The sequence below is a fragment of the Perna viridis genome, chromosome 1 (genome assembly GCF_037379345.1).
Source record: "Perna viridis isolate PV_CMFRI_1.1 ecotype Kerala chromosome 1, ASM3737934v1, whole genome shotgun sequence".
NCBI classification, from domain to species: domain Eukaryota; kingdom Metazoa; phylum Mollusca; class Bivalvia; order Mytilida; family Mytilidae; genus Perna; species Perna viridis.
The window spans coordinates 30,399,066-30,416,879 of NC_142445.1; the positions used below are offsets into that span (position 1 = coordinate 30,399,066).

The 17,814-nt window shown below is 32.9% G+C and overlaps 2 protein-coding genes across 6 annotated transcripts in view; one reads left to right on the forward strand and one right to left on the reverse strand.

Annotated features, from left to right (window-relative positions):
• Positions 1–7,945, forward strand: part of LOC148628304 (N-acylglucosamine 2-epimerase-like) — a 40,182-nt gene extending 32,237 nt beyond the window's left edge. For 4 of the 5 annotated variants that reach the window (XM_088585949.1, XM_088585939.1, XM_088585931.1 and 1 more), the window contains 7 exons: positions 1,842–1,917; positions 2,764–2,933; positions 4,050–4,274; positions 5,152–5,233; positions 5,598–5,905; positions 7,178–7,265; positions 7,832–7,945. In XM_088585949.1, the coding sequence (XP_088442075.1) occupies positions 1,842–1,917; positions 2,764–2,933; positions 4,050–4,274; positions 5,152–5,233; positions 5,598–5,905; positions 7,178–7,265; positions 7,832–7,902 (1,020 nt within the window). In that variant the 3' untranslated portion in view covers positions 7,903–7,945. The remainder of the gene's footprint in view (positions 1–1,841; positions 1,918–2,763; positions 2,934–4,049; positions 4,275–5,151; positions 5,234–5,597; positions 5,906–7,177; positions 7,266–7,831) is intronic. The other variant, XM_088585956.1, reaches the window with a different exon arrangement.
• A 983-nt stretch (positions 7,946–8,928) lies between these two features.
• Positions 8,929–17,717, reverse strand: LOC148628308 (uncharacterized). The gene is made up of 6 exons (XM_088585918.1): positions 17,586–17,717; positions 15,878–16,051; positions 14,389–14,477; positions 13,061–13,147; positions 12,384–12,445; positions 8,929–10,971 (listed from the first exon to the last, which is right to left on the reverse strand). The coding sequence occupies exons 1-6, from the start codon at positions 17,596–17,598 to the stop codon at positions 9,972–9,974; spliced, it is 1,425 nt and encodes a 474-aa protein (XP_088442044.1). The 5' UTR covers positions 17,599–17,717; the 3' UTR covers positions 8,929–9,971.
• Positions 17,718–17,814: the final 97 nt, after the last annotated feature.

The window sequence follows — 17,814 nt, forward strand, 5'->3', positions numbered from 1 at the left end:
TCAAATGAAAGCTTGATAGGCTTTGGCGAAATTGAATATAATGTAAGCGTATCACTGATTTCAAGAGTTATGTCCCTTTCCCTTTTCCCTACCTCCTTAAATTGGCTTTTGTTTGGACATCGACAGTAGCTGTGTCACAATTGTACAAGTCTTTGGACATTGTCTTACGATATATTGTGCAGTCTACACATCTTTTGTCCGTTTTCACTAATTGGTACTCTACGTTCATATACACGAATCTTTCTTACGAATCATTACAAATACTCAATTCTTTGTCATTCGCAAGCATTCATAATTAATTCGTCGACTTTCGTAAATATTTTTTAACAAATCATAGACATTCACAGACATTCGTGTCCATCCGCAAAAGTATATATGAAATTTTCTTGACATGTTAAATTGTTTTACACGAATGCATGGCCACGAATCTTTGTTGATTATATTATACGTAAGAATCCATAAATTACTCATAGCAATTCGTAAAGCAATCGTTAATCGATCGCAAGAACTAGTAAAGCATTCGCTGGAAATGTGTTTGGTTTGCTATTTCTTACGATTATTTTACAATTCATTTACGAATAATTCCAAGAAATATACAATAGTTTCATGATGGGTTAACGGAAAAACAAGAATTCACGCGAGCAAATCTCAAATCTCCCTGAATGTTCAATTGAAGAATGAATGAGGCTATATTTCTTAAATTCATATTTGTAAATGCAACCCCATTGAAAATTGTTACCTTTCATAAAACTATACCGCACAAATTCTTTACAAATTTGTTAGGTTATTGTAAACAAGCTATTCGTTAATTTTCCGTAAAAGCTTGGACCAAATCATTACAATTCGCATTGTACTCGTAATTATTTTTGACAATATCGTATTCGTTGGTAAACTGCAGGTATATAACCACAATGAATCGTGAACTGGTACCGTAAACTCATCGCATTCATTCTTAATAAATTGTGAATTGATTGTTCATACTTGTAACCAATCGTAAAGCATTCGCAAATCACTTGTAAAAGTGGCTTCAAAAGGCATTATTCGCAAAGGTTGGTGTTAGTTTTACGAATCTTGTAAATTTTGGAAATTCGTAAAGATTGTGTATGTGAAGGAGGTACAATATAAATTTAGGTTCACTTTGCTCAGATCCTATAGTTAGACTAGTACTGACTTTGGCATATGTATTCTTTTAATGTGTTAATTAATGTTGATATATTGTATTTTTTGTTAGTTTTGTAACGAGCTTAAATATGTAGTGAAATAGCACAGTATACTTCACAAAATGAAGTTGACCATGTTAAAAATGACAGATCAATCACAAACTGAGTTGTAAACGTCATGAACTAGCTAAGGGAACTATTCTTTCGGGTCTCGACCGGTCCGCTGTACAATTATCATGCATTTTATAGAAAAGTAGATTGAAAATAATGAAATGTCGATTAAAATGTGAGATATCATAGAGGGTAAATCTATAACGAGAACATTAAATAGAACTTTAAAGGATAACAATCAAGAAAAACAAAGAATAAAAAGCAGCAGTATTGAACCTACCAAATAAATCGGAAATAGACTGGGGTGTGTTGAAGGGTGAGCATTTTCTGCTTCTTTCATTGCGTCTTGGAGATCATTTCCGTGCAAGACACCCGATGAAGGTCAATCCCGGTAAGGATGTAAACAAATATACGCCAAATGTAATTCTACATAAAGATAGGCCACAACGTTACGATTAACTATGTCATGGCGACGACTGTAGTATACCATATACTAACTCGTATATACATAGAATTCTTGAAAATGTCGTCTCTATAACCTTTATGCATACAAAAAGTTTATTTATACAGGTTTGGATGTATGCAAGATTATACAATGTTATGGAACGGTTTCGGAGATCAGAAATATTAGACACAGCAATTAAAGGCGAGTTTTATTCAAATATATAGAAACGCATTTATGTTCCTTTTTAGCTCACCTGGCCATCACTTGGTGTTCGTCGTCGTCCGTCGTCGTCTTCGTTAACAATTTTTCAAAACCATTCTCTTCAGAAACTACTGGACCAATTTGAACCAAACTTAGTATGAATATTTCTGAGGGTGTTCTGCATAGAATTTGATCCGTTGAAAAACATGACCCTGTTACTAAAGATAAAACATAGAGGTCAGACAGAAGTTTTCCATATATATCTCCAAAACCTTTTAGTTCTGACTGATTAAAAGTGTACAGCAAGAGATCTGTCTATCATCAAATTTTCGTGTAAATCTGTTTAAGCCATGTTGGAGTTCTTGCCCTTTTACAACGTGTTTTTGCTATATATATTTTATGTAATTTCAAAAATTTTCTTCTTAGAAACTATAGGATAGAATTCAATGAAAATTGATATGATTGTTCCTTATGTATGAGCGTTAGAAATTTTTATACAAGAAAAAACATGGCCTCTATTACAAATAATAAGAATCTTACTTATTTACAAGGTGAGCGATACAGGCTCTTTAGAGCCTCTAGTTTATGTTTTCATCCTCTTTTATATTTTGCTTGTTTGTGGTAAAGTTTTTTTATTAAGTTAAAACAACGGTTTGGTAGAACACGTGGCAATGAACTGAAAACCTGCACAATGTTCTTGTCTTAAATTTGTACAAAACCTGGACTAACTCAACGCCAGCAGGGGTTATTGACTTAAGTTTAGTACAGTAAAATTATTACATGCAATCGTATTTTCTCTCATGACTCCTATTTAGTTTTTAATATATTTTACTTCAATTCTTATAGGAGCAGATTTCCTTATGAAACATGCCAGAGTTCCTGATACATACAGATGCTATTTAGCTGTGACTAAAGATGGTAAACCAATAAAAGTACAACACACCATATTCTCAGAATGCTTCAATCTCATGGCAATGTCTGAAGTTGGAATAGCAACAGGAAAACAACATTACAAGGTAAATTAAACATTTTCACTCTACCTATATTGTATTATTAAGATTTTAGATATATTTTCATGCAGATCCATAAATGTGCTAAATTACTGAATCAGTCAACACACCGCCTCAGCAGAACACACTGCAACATTAAATGTAATATCTGCCCCGATCAACAGACAGAGAATAAACTTATGAAAACATTTTACCTTTATATTGGATCTGTCCAGTAACCACTTTTTATATATGATTACAAGATAAAAATCTGTGCATATAGACTTTTATGACGTCCATTAAACGGGTATTATATTCATGATGCTGGAGTTCTCCAATTTGTATTGGTTATGGACAGATCATATCGCGTGTGCCCTATGTGGGCTGAATTCCTACGTTAGAAGGAGGTTTTTAGTCGGGAAAAAGCTTACCAATGCAACCAGTGTCTAAGACTGCTGGAGTACTACTCCTTGTGTTATCATATTTTTTTCTGACGCAGTCGGTATAGTTTCGCTTTTTACCCTGTGACTTTAAGGACTCTCTTCTATGGGAACGCAAATCACCTGATCGCAATTATGTTTCCCGATTGGCCAAATACTGCTGACTTAGTGGCGTTCGAAAAAACTGTATCGAAAATTTGAATTTGCATTCGAAAAAACAATCGAAAATTTGACATTGCGTGCCATGTGTTATTTTCTTGAAAGAAATGTAGAAACTTAGAAAAAATACACAATTTTACTGGGTTGACTGTCTTTTTTTTAAAGATGGCACTTAGTGTATGGTTAAAGCTTGTCAACCAATCTCTTGTACTGCTGGAGTTTGTTAGCACAATCTGCTATAGTGAATGGTTAAAGCTTGCCAACCAATCTCTAGCACTTCTGGAGTAAAACTCCTTTTGTTGGAACAATATGCTATAGTGGATGGTTAAAGCTTGCAATCAATTTCTAGCAGTCTTGCCAACTGTTTCTTATGTTAGCACAATTTCCTTATTAACCATCTCTTTGAATGAACTTGACCCCAGTGCCGGGAGTTTATTTGTTTTTGATATTTTTGGGTCATATTTAATGGAAATAAAATAGTGATTAACAGAATGTACATTGTTATTCCAGAAAATTGGTTTTCGCCATTTCTATTTTAATTAAGGAAGAGGCTGTCCATATGATGGATAAAATAGCATTCTGGACAATGGAAGATGATTTGGCACTAGGGCGACAATATCTAGAAGGTAGTCCAAAGATGAGCTCTTTAGCAGTGCCCATGATGATGCTATGCATTATTAGCCAGATAAAAACTATGGACAGTTCATTGGAAGAAAAATACAAGAAGGCTACGGACTGGGCTGTCAAAGAAATACTCATGCACATTCAGGTATAGAGACAAAGCTTGCTATTTTGAAGTCAAATTAAAAATAATATGTGCCTTTTTTGTTTTTTCAATTACACTACCCACCCTATTTTATTTTCGCTAAATAGATACCCTAAAACTTGGGTTTTTTTTTAAAGAAATTTTCGGTATCACAGTTAAAAATCAGAGTGTCTCTGCCTTGTTTTTATGTTCCTTGTTATTCGTTTTGCGTTTTTTTTCTCTATAGATTATATAGATTTTCGTCTTTTATGAATAGTTTAACATTATTTATTTTGGGGAATTTTACAGCTTGCTTTATGGTTTGGGTTTTGTTCATCATTAAAGACCGTGTGGTGACCTGTAGAAGTTTAATTATTCGTTGCTTGGCTTTTGGTGGATGACATATATTTCATTGGCATTCATACCAATTATTCTTATATCTTCCCTACAGACTCAATGTAAAAGAAAATAAGAAAAAAAATGTACCTATCTATCACATTTGTTTCAAAGGTGTGAATAGAAAAACATATTACTTTCTTTTTGGCCTAAGTCGGGCTCAAAACTTATTGTTTTCACTCGAGTCTTAACCAAATCCAATAGTTTTTTTATACTTTGATCGGAAATCCAGTTACATTAGGGCGTTTATATACACTCATCTTTGGTCACAATTAGTTATTTGTGTTATTTTAATAGCTCTTTAAAATGTAAATTCAAGTAGTTTAGAAATCCAAATAATCATGTGTTGAATAGATTATTGTACGGTAGAAACAATTTTTTGGAGTAATCAGCTTGAAATTTTTTTTAGAAAACTTGAGTCACATTCAGCATTGCCAGAGTAAATAACTAATACACAGACAATATTAGATGGTGTATGATCGGAAATTTTATATTATCACTTTAGAGAAATGGGTCAGTTGTTCTTGAGAATACAGGATTAGATGGAAGTGAGCTGTCAGGCAGTGGTGGAAGACTGATGAATCCAGGTACAAATTTTATAATGGATTTTGACATATATTTGTCAACAGTTCAAAAATTATATTCAGGCATTGTACATAAACAAAGATGACAATAATATAGAGACATGGAAAAGATTATATTTTCCAGAGATCAGAACTACACCCCCTTTATGTTGGAAAATTCCAGTTTTTATTTTGGGCAAAAAGTGGATACTTATAGATGGACCCCTTTTTATAAAATTTTGGATCTGTCCTGTTTTTAAAGAACAATAATTTTTTGATGGTCTACAATTGATTAACTGTAACAGTTCCTTAATATTTTGGGATTTGCACCACAAAACTAAGCACATTCAGACACTGTTTCTAAAGAATGCCATGTATATAATTGTAGGCCATTCAATAGAGGCAGGTTGGTTCTTATTGGATCTTGCAGTGAGGAAAAACAGATCAGAATTAATAGAAACAGCCATACAAAAATTCATAATAAACCCTTTTAATTACGGATGGGACAAAGAATTGGGTGGAATCTACTACTTTTTAGATGTTGATGGTTGGTCACCTGCACAATTGGAATGGGACATGAAGCTGTGGTGGCCTCATAATGAAGCCATGATTTCTTTTTTGATGGCCTACAAGCACACCAAAGATGTCAAATATTTAAATTTATTTGCTCAAGTTTTTGATTATAGTTATTCTCATGTAAGTACAAATGTACTTCCTTTTACAAACAAAAAAAAAACAAATCACAAAAAAAACCCCAACCATTCTGTGGATAGAAAAAAATGTTTAGAATAGAAAGTAAAATACACCTGTACCCTTTAATGCAATGTTTCAAAGAGTAATCAAGGGAACAAAGGTTTCAGCTCAAGACAACGGTAGGTTAAACGTCCTCTGCTTTTCTAAAAACACCCACCGAGTTGCTCATATAAAGTCAAAATAATAAATTCCAAGGTTAAAGACTAGACAGGGAAAACAGACACACACAACAAAGAACATGAAAAAACAACAAAATAACATTTACAAAGAAACAAAAGTAAATGAACAACCAGGACTCCACTAAAAGCTGGGAGCATCAAGGAGGTGCACCAATAGGGTAAGCATCCTCTGCTCTTCAAGTTAGCGAACTCTAAAACAACAAAAACCCATCTTATTTTAGTCATAAGGGACAGATCCAGAGATTCTGAAAAGTGAGATTTTAGGCTATCTTTTACTGATTTAAAATTACTCAAATTGTGCACATATTGTCAACATTTTCCCCGAAAGGGTGCCCAACCCCCCTTCCCCCACCCCATGTATCCATCACATATTGTATGTTGATGGTCAGAAAGTTCTACACCATAATACATCCACTGCAACGATTCTTTATCAACACAACCAATAAAGATACTTAGAAAATTCATATTCTTTTGTACATGTATATCATGTACAAATACAAATGCAGATCACAAAGCCTTACCTGTGACTCCCGAAGTTGGTGATTGAACATGGAGCTAGTAACCCTATCCAGTAAAAACATTTATGTTATGGAAACAGTGCTGTCCTACATGCCAGCAGGTGTAGAGGGCAGTAAGCAAGTTTTTTTAATTCTAAAATGGAGAATCATCTATATGAATTGATCCATTTTATACAGTAACCATTTTACAGCACATACAATGATGACTTTAGGAGATAGTAGGTCTCTTGATAAATTAACAATCACCTGGTGAACTCTTGTAAATAATTAAAGGACAACTGAGGATATTTAAACTTCTAACAGACAATTCAATAGGTATTAATAGAAAGCTTTTATCTACTTTTCAATTGTCCAGTAAATCACATAAAGAAGTTTGTAATTTGTAATTTAATTGATTGAAGAAAAAGGCCTATCCTCTCCACATCTTCATTTTATGAGATGTAATCTAAGCTATTCAAATGAGATCAAATGATTTTTACTGCATTAAAAGTGTCTACTTGAAAACAAATAATTATTAGTTTGTTGATGAAGAATTTGGTGAATGGTTTGGGTATTTAGACCGGGAGGGTAAAGTGAAACATTGCTTTAAAGGGAGTGTCTGGAAAGGTAATTAATTCATTTATTTGTACAATGTACTTAATGTTTAAGTTTTAGATGCCATTTTTATATATTTGTCATTATGAAATTGTCACTGTAACTTCTGAAATCATTGGTACATTTTTTTTAATTACTGAGAAAAATGCAAATATCCAGATGGATAGTATTGAAGTATAGTCAAAACTATCTTGAGTAACTTTTCAAGGAAGAGCAAAATCATAGTCTCATTAGAAAGGTGGTCTTTATATACAGGTCAATTTTACATAGAATGCAATACAAGAGGATGGTATCATAGTCACAGATGGACTGCATTTTCATTAGGCACAGATATTTTTCCAAGGGGGGGGGGTGAAATAAGCCTTGTTAAGTAATAAGGAGAATATAGGAGCAGTAACTCAATTTTTTCACTGGATGAGTAAAAATTTCCCAAAATTAGAAACATTTTCTTTTTCAAAGTGATCCCAGCCCCTGCCCCCCCTTTCGCTAATAAAGTGGTTGGTGCCTTATATATTACTGAAAGGCATTATCTTTTTTGCTTTTTTTTTTAACTTGTCATATATAGTCTTCCTTAATAGGTTGCTTTCATGTTCCAAGAGCACTTATGATGTGTGAACAGATGTTGGAGGACTTATTGAAAGAAAAGTGATCTCTAGTTATGTTATTGTCAAATAAAGGTTAAACTAATTAAATCAGTCTTGTTTTTGGTAGGTTCTTACAATAGTTTCCTTTACTGCACTTATTACAAGTTGATATAATATATCTATTTCATATCACAAATGCACCCCATCTCAAAGTTAAATGTCGGTTTTTGATTAACTGTAACAATTGAAGAGAAGTAAATAACATTGCATGCGAGTTCATTGAAAAAAGGGAGATAACACTTTAACAAAATTTGGTTGCTTTGTTAGGGAACTTGTTACTAACTTTATATTATTTGACATACATTACATTAGAAAAAATCTGTGGGATAAAATTTTTCCTGTGCCAACCATATCATAGGATCTGCCTGAATTTTAAACGGACAGCTTCTTAAATACTATTTTATTGTATGGATAAATTTGGAGTGAGTGTAGAGTAATAAAATTAATGTAGTATAGGACAGATATTACGATGAAAAACATTCTCTGTTTCAGCACTTTCCACCAATATACCTTGCAGGATTTGTCACTTTGCTTCTCGTATTAAGCCACAAATTTTCCAGCTTTGGTTGCAGTGACAGATCAAGGGGGTTCTGGTGGTAGAACCTCTCCCTTGCATTGAAAATTTTTATTTCATGCAATATTTGGGCAAAAAATGAGCAAATAATAGCCTGGAGCCCCTTTCCAAAATCTCTGGATCCACCCTCTTTGTAGATAAAAAAGCTGCACAAAACCAAATGATACTTCTGTCCATTTTTATATGGAGTTGAAAGACCCACTTCAAAACAAAAATTTAAACATGGGAAAAACAAAAGGGAGCCTTCTTCATGCAAAATATTGCATAAAATGATTGACTTATTGGTTAATACCACATCTATGTCCGACTAAAGGGCTTACCCCTTTTCTGTACATCTACAAAACATCGTAAAAAATATGAAAATAAAATCCCTTTAAGTGTTTTTGAATTACTGTACAATATGAAGATGGACAGAAAGCGGTAAACCATATGTCCAAAAAAAAAAAAAAAGATTGGGTACAAAAAGTTTTTCTTTTAATCGAAACAGTTAATTCTTCATATCACAACTTAAAAATTTCAAAGAAAAAAAGTGCTTTATCATTTTAGAAATTGCTACCATAAGGTTGTTAAATTCAACAAATAGATCATAATAGTTCACTGCTTGCAAAGAAAGGTTCTGTTTTATTCTGAATTAAAAAAGAATATGGATTATGTAACATAAAGAAAAAATAAACCAAATACAAAGCATTTTTTCTCAAAATCTCAGCCATAGATAATTTTTGACAACCAAGTGATCAAATTTGTTTAACAACCAGGTAATTATCAAATTTCTGCAGAGGTTTCCAAACAATGTTACATTTTCCAAGTTTTTTATAATTAAATCTTGTGTGTTGAAAATTCTAATTGTTTTAAACTAGAGTTGAGATGCAATTAAAACCAATCATAACTGAAGAAAATTTAACATTTCTCCAAACAGCAGAAAAATAAAATATAATATAGAAAGAATCAGAAGTAAATGATAAATGATCAAACAATTTTATGAAATGTCACCATACCAATCACACAAAACATTCTTCAAAATAATCATAATTTTGTATCACTTAAATTTTAAGTACAGGTAATCTTTAAAAAATTTAAAAAATTAAGCCTCAAAATATTTTTTTTTTTTTAATTCTGAAACTTTCAGAATGTCTACTTGCCTGCCACAAAAGTAACCCATTTGAAACATTACACACACTTTGAAATATTTATTAAAAAATGTAATCGCAATCCAAAATGTTTTAAACTTGAGCTTACCTATAGAAAAGCTTATATGTGTGAGCCACAAAAATGCTGAAAATGAGAAAATATCTTGGTAAGACAAACTGACCCACATCAAAGTAAAGTAAAAATATAGGTGGAATGGAACTGCTGTAGAGACTTAACATTACCGCTACATTTGTATTACTGCTTTAGCCCTAATTTGTACACACAAATAGCAACTTATATTCATGAATACATAAATGTATACAAATGTATCATACAAATACAATATGATAAAGTTTCTCACAAACAAAATCTTTAATAGTATCTATTGTATTCTGACTGTGGTCTTGGTTGTGAAGGACCCAATGGCCCACCCCCTTGTGACTGGGGTGGAGGACCAGGCCAGGGACCTCTTGTCCCTTGCCCAGCTTGCTGTCCAAAAGGAGGCTTAGATGTACTGTCTTCAAAATGTCCTCTGGGAGGATTTGGGAACCTCTGAGGAGGAGCACCACTACCTACAATGTGAGGAGGAGGTGGTCCCCCAGGACGCATTATAGGGGGTGGCTGGTTCAGTCCAGATGAAGTTGATATTGGAGGCGGAGAAGAAAACCTAGCCAAAGCTCCTAAATTCATTTGTGGTGTAGAAAAAGATGCTGGTGGTGGTCCTTGATGAATAGCTGGTGACATGGTAGATGGTTGTGAAAATCTTGGCTGCGGAAACCCAGGTGGGGGAACAGATGTTGAAAAAGACACTGCTGGTGGCATACCTAATGGGGGAGCCATAAAATTTTGTCGTCTATAGTCTGTATCCTCATGTATAGGTATAGAGATAAGATTACTTCTTCCTGGTTGCATCATACCAACATTAGCCCCATAAGCATCAATCTGTGTTTGTGTTGGAGGCTGTTGCAAAGGTTGGGATATTGGTGGAGGCTGATGAAGTCCACCCATAGCCAGAGTTGGTGGAGGGAGATGAGTTGGTACAAGAGGCTGGCTTTGTGAAATTCTCACTCCCTCTGATGACCTCTGTGGGTAGATTTCACCTTGAGGTGGCCTGGTGGATGAATCTCCTTCGGGTCTTGAACCAAATATATCAAGCGATCCTGATGCCTTAACTGAAGGTTTACCGGATTCTTTGGATTTAGCTGGTTCACCAGCCTCTTTCAAATGACGATGATTCACATGAGCTTGTAGGTCACGCTGTGAAAGGTATGTTCTACGACAACCAGATGATCCATGTTTGGCACCACCATAGCTACACACATAAACTGTTCCCAATGTTGACTGTTCTATTCTTTGCACAGATTCATCGCACCTAGAAAAGAAGTTGTAATAGCAAATTTAGATCTGAAGAATAAATTCACAATACATTAAATTGTTTGCATTTATCTTCAAAAGATGCAAATAGTAATCATACATAAAGCCACAATTTTCTATGACCAAACAAATAAATATTTTAAATGTGTACTAATAACTATTCTAAGCCAAACAAAAAAGAAATCAACAAAAAATTATGGTATCAGCTGTTTCTGTCATCTCTTCTTAAATTTTTCAGATATCAAAATAAAATCAGACTTAAGTCTTCAAAGTCACTATTAGTAAAATATTCTATGCCACTGATTTTGTTTTCAACATCCAAAATGGCATGAATGGGATATGCTCTAAAATTGGGTGACTTCTGCCAGAATCTTGGTTCCATTGATTTGCTTAGACTCATAACTGATGACTTGAATGTTTTTAATCTATACAACTGGTTACCAGGAAGTGCGGGTAATGTTTTTGCTACACAAGTTTTTCTCAAACTTTTAGTGATCTTAAGGTTGCTTATGACATTGACCAGGGAACCAGATTAAACAACTGACAATGGCAATATACATATATATATATTTAAGAAGCACATTGTGATCTTGTGTGAAGCTAGATCTATGAAGCTATGACGGTAAACACAGCACAGATCAGCAGATTAATGTGGAGTGGAGATATATTATTACGCAAATAATATGCGAATGTTACTGAATGATACTGAAATTACGAGTGCAAGAAGTTGCTAACAATATAAGCAACTTAAAAATTTATGTTGGTTAGTATCTAATGCATATGCCAAATAATTAATTGCTAAAATAGGGACAGAGCATCATTAACATACTATGAAATACGAAGATCAAGATTATTCTGTCATAAATGATATATGCAATAAGGAAGTGATTGTATAAACTTTTGACGCAGATGCACACATGTGTCATAGGTACATATTCCCGTTGGTCAAGACATCATTGATTTAACAATAAAATGGGGCATTTTCTATAAAGTTAAGTGTTGTTATTGTACATATAGGTCTGTCCCTCACAGGCAAAAACAAATATCCAAATTTAACAGAGTTAATACTCTTGAACATGTATGTATCCAACCTCCATTATTTACTAAGTTACATCAAATTGGTTCAAATTAAACTAATTCAGTGTGTCTCACTAAATATCGGATAATCCCATTTTGAAAAACCATTTAAAAATGAAAATCTAAACTGAAGAAATTAAGTTATTTTCCAATGACCTATTTTATGGATTGTAAAAAAAATGAAAACATGAAGATGGTAATAAAAAACCAGAAGTCTACCCTTAGAAATATAAAAAACAGTGAATATTAAAATCCATAAAAGGAAGTTGTTTAACAGTAAATATACTATAGTCTATATATTAAAAAGAATGTAATGTCTGTTTATTGTTTTACCTGGTGCAAACTTTATCTGTTTTCCTAGCACAATCAAGGCAAAAAACATGCTTGCATGGAATCTACAAAAGAGTCTTATATGAAATATTGTGAAAAAAAACAAACTACATATTTTAACAACAGACTGGGTTTGATGAGATTGGATGAGTTTTAAATGACCATGCAAGGATTTCAACATGTAGGATGCAAGTGGTCGGATCACTCCTATAACTGATATAATTGTATAAAGTACTTATAAAACTTTAAAACAGAAAATAATGCATTGTGTCATGTTAAATCATTAACCAAATTCTAGTTCAAACAATTTGCACCTTGATATCAAATATAGAAAACTAAATGCAATCACCTATTAAAAACATTGCAAAAAAAACAAAAAAAAACAAAAAAAGTATGCAATACAAAACTTATTTCATGTACACATTAAAATTAAAATGAACTTGTGTTTTAAACATATTAAGTTCTAAAGTCTATTAAATCAAGGATTTTGAACTGACTAACCATCAACTTATACTACACATAAGTAATATTGCCATCATACATGATGAGTTTAAACACTGTGAGTTTAAGTAAACATATACCACTAAATTGTCATCTTCAATTAAAGAGAATATATTTGTGGTTCTATAAATATTCCAAATTGATCTATGGAGAAATAAAGTAGTTCAATAATACAATACCATTCGTCCATACAGCAGTATTGGAACATGGCAGAGTTCACAACAATGAATCAAAGGATCTAACACCTTCTCTCCAATCAAGTTCACCTGCAAGTTATAATATTAATATTGTTTTCAAAGAATATTTGATAAAAGGAATATTCTGTATAAGGGAATACTTTCCTAAATTTTTGCTGCATAAATGTATATATAAATTCCACAAAAACATTTCACTGTGCCAAAACTATAGAGACCTAATTTTAATACTGGATAGTCTTTTTTTGACAGAACAATTACAAAATCTGGTTCCCTATGAAATTGCCGGACACAAAACTGTAGATATACATATGTAATCAACACATTATCAACCATGGGCTATCTTAATAAATACAATGATCATACAAGGTGAAGTGAACACTCGTTAGATTTTGCAAAGAACTGTAGGTTAAGGATTCACATACCAGGTACATGTATATAAACATGTATTTTATTGTCTTTCATATCATTCATACTTCATATAACAAATGTTAAGTACATCTACTTAACTGTGAATGTATTACAGTGTAGTTTTCACCATATTCTAAGTGGACAGATAAGTATGATAAATAGTAACCCCCATTTTGATTTTAGTACTTTGCAATACTTCTTAATTTTTAAACTACGAAATTGATTCCATGCAAATAAGTTCACATGAAAGAATCTGTGAAAATTAGCAACAGCAAAACAATTATCAATTTACAGTATACAATAATGTTAATAAGTCAAATGCAAGCCTTTATGTTTTTCTTCATATTGCAAATATCTGCATGCAATAATATATAACGAGAATAGGTATGGTGAATATGTCAAAGAGACATCAACTCCACTAGGATGAAATTGTCAGCCCAAGGCCATCCATTGGACTTCAATGAACGATGAGGAAACCCTACCACCACAGGGCAGGCTGCAGCTGGCCCCAAAACATCATTATACACAGGAACAGCAAAAGAGTTGTCAATATATACTCAAGTAACATAGAAATAAAACAAAGGTGAAAACGAAACAAGGCATACAGAGGCCAGAAATTCCTGACTTGAGACGCGCAAAAACTGTGGAGGGTTTAAGTACTTCGGTGTGATCACAACCCTCCCCTTTAAAATCTTGCCACTTTTTGAAAATATATTACACAATTAAACACACCTAAAAATCAGTTCAAAAACGTTGTGAGTCCCTTGTTACAATGGAAATAAAGAAAATGAATATGAATTACACAAATGTACAAATCAAGGACTACTAGTAGTTAACTGACATGCTACCTCAAGACCAGTTTAAACCTACAAAAGCAATGTCCCCATCATATATAAACCTACTTTATGATTCCACTTGAGATGACCATTTTGATGCATTGGTTCTCCTGGCCCAGCCTTAAATATAGGTGGTTCAATAAGATCATCATCACCTGAAAAGTAAACATTATCAATTTTAAAATCATTGAGTTTTATAAGTACATGTAGTACAGCAGAACCATGAAAATAGCCTTGATGTAATCACCAAGTTTTATGGGTACATGTAGTACAGAACCATGAAAATAGCCTTGATGTAATCATAAAGTTTTATGGGTACATGTAGTATAGAAACATGAAAATGGCTTTGATGAAAGTATCACGATTTATGGGTACATGTAGTATATATACAAAAATGTACATGAACACTGCTTGGATGAAAGATATTTTACATAAAACTGGAAGAAATTGAATGAATAATATTGACCAGTCCGAAACAACTCCCTGACTTAATGACATGTCATGTACAAGCTCCTCTATCCAACTTGTAGATAAGTCAACTTATATGTTTCGGTCATCATACATGTAATTTACATCTAGCTACTGTGAAAGTACTATTGTTCATGGGGTACCAATTTTCGTGGTTTTCGTTGGAAGATTAAACCACGTAATTTGGTTCCAAACTAAAAGGAAATTTGTGTATACTGAAAACTTTAAAACCACGAATGGAAGACTCCAAAAACTTGTGAATCCATGAAAATTGGAATCACTTTCACAGTATTCAAACTTGAAAATTAAGACTAAAAGATCTCTGTCACAATTTTGTACAGTAGTGAGGAAGCAGGACACGTAAGTATAATCCCATACTGTGTATGGCAAAATTCTACACAGAGAGTTTACATAACTTAGAAGCCTAGCTACATGATTTGTGTTTCAGCCGCATCAGTTTGATTCAAATTGCTATAAACCTAATGCAGTTTTACAGCACCCATTACTGCTGCTGCAGTAATTGGTCAAATCAGTTTATTCACATGTAAATACATGTAATATGTTATTTCACCCAGTAGTTTTGTGAATTGCAGGACCAAAAATTTTAGTGTAAATAAAACAAATATGATAAGAATGCATTATTCATTATGCTTAATTTTTTAAAGCCACAATAAAGCTTATGAGGCTATAACCTTTACCATGCCAATTGACACTGTACTGTAATGCATTCAATTGGAGACTATTAACTAAAGTATATTTATATATTGAACAAACCGTGTTCTAGAAATTTCATTTTGTATTTCAATTTATTTATTCAGAATGAGCCTTAGATTTTCTAATAAGGGGTCCAACTTCCAAAAGATCATTTTCTGGTATGGCTTATCTGTAAAAAGTCTGAATTCCACAGGGCCTAATCTAGTGAGTGCAAACCGGGAATAGTTTTTGCTAATTTTTCCCTCTAAATTTTCAGTAGCATAAGCTACTAAGACCTAGAAAGTTAATCAGGCATGGTGTAGAATAGATTTTTTTCTCAATTTGTTTAAATATAACTTTTTGCAATGGTATAATATCATGTATACTAAATTACCGAAGTCTTCCTTTTCCTCTACTATCTCAACCTTTTTCTGTTTAGGTGGAGCTTTCTCTGTTTTTCTTGGTCTGCCTCTTGGTCTTGCTGGTTGTTTCAGTTTAATATTAATGTTTTTCTTCACATTTCTTCCATGTGCAACTCCTGTGTCCCCTTCTGAGTCAAGCTCTAGTTCTGAATTTTAACAAAAATATATTGTTACAATGCATTTCCAGGGTTTTTTCCAGGATTTTGAAAGGTTTAGTCACTTTTGCGTGAGAAAATGAGGACCATATTAATGTTTTTTATTAAGTTTGGTAGTATTTGCATCTGACATAAGATATTTTAGAATCATCTGTTATTTACAGCACTGTATAGAGACATGAAATAAATCTTAAATGTGCATGTACTTGCATATGAATAAAGCACATATTTTTTTCCACTGTTATGCAAGCATGTTTTCTAGATAATACAAATAGCATGCCTGAGATTTAATTAAAAAAAGGAAACTCCCAAACTTTTAAGGATCATTAATATCAGAAATCCCCTTACACTCTGATACATCAATCAAGGGCATACATCCTTGGCTTAATTATAAATGTATTTCACATAATAAAAAATGATGTTTTCTGCATTGCCACCCTTTGTAGAAACACAAAAATACATCAAGCACAATGTAGATATAAAAGTGCCTTAACATGCATCAGTGCTACATTGGACAAATATAAATATTTTCAAATAGGTTTTTCCCTAATATTGCCTCATGTCAGATTCTATTTTAGCACAATTTTCAACTGTGCTTTTGGGATCCAGACCAAGTTGATGATAAATTTATGTCATTATTTTTCAGTAATATAAATTTAGTATTGCTCCCTCAGGAATTCATTGATAGCATAAATGATATTTTCATGATTGTAAAAAATAGTGCTGACATGCAACTACAAAATATAGTGACACGGTAGTGACAAAATTACCCACATTTGGTTTTTACTCAAGTTTGATGTACAATAATAAATGATAAATAACTTTATGTCATTTTGATACAAAGTTAATGAGAAGTAAAGGAATTTTCCCAGCTACAACTGTCATCAGCATTTGAACTTTCACAGCTCTTAATATTTTTTGTACTTTCAAAGATTTTAAGTGACAAAATGAGACTAGATTATTTTCTTCATTCTGAAAAGTCTTCTGTCATTGGCGAAAATGGCGAGTGCTAGAAAAATCACGGACACATTTCTGTACAATTTATTTTTTGTATAATAGCATTTGTCCAAAAAAGTTCAGATTTTCTTCTTGTTGGTGGCTATCAATGAGATTAGCTTCAATGACAATGTGTTGAGTGAATTTTACACCCAGTCCAAGGGGAGCATGATCCTCTGTATACAATTAAAATTAACACCCAAAATATATGATGTCCAAGCTGGGTGGATATAACACTCATATTTCACCAAGAAAAAATCCGTCACACGGATTTAAAACTCCGACTTGAGTGTTACAGAAACAACTGTCCCTGAGTGTACTGACTACTGTACATGTGTAGGCATAGCCGTTTTATAAATATAATACACTCTACATTGCCAATATACGTGCTTTGCATTTAATGGCAATCTATTTAACTGCAATAGCTAGAGGAAGCATTTCTGAATTCTTTCGGGGAATGTATACTTCGTTCAGAAAATCGTGAAACTAAGCAAAAACATAATTAATTTATGTTGATCATGTGCATTACCTTCATCCGCCATTTTCGTCAACAAACCGAAAGTAGATCATAACATTGTTTTTGATTGGATAATGAAATCGATCTTTTGTAATAGATTATTTGATTGGTTCAAAACCCAGTCGGCATGCAGTTTGTTGAGATTTCCTTTGCAAATCAGCTGAAAAAAGAAATATGTTCTAATTTTGTGTATAGTTTGCATAAGTTATAAATAGACATCACCAAAATAGAGCACAGTCAA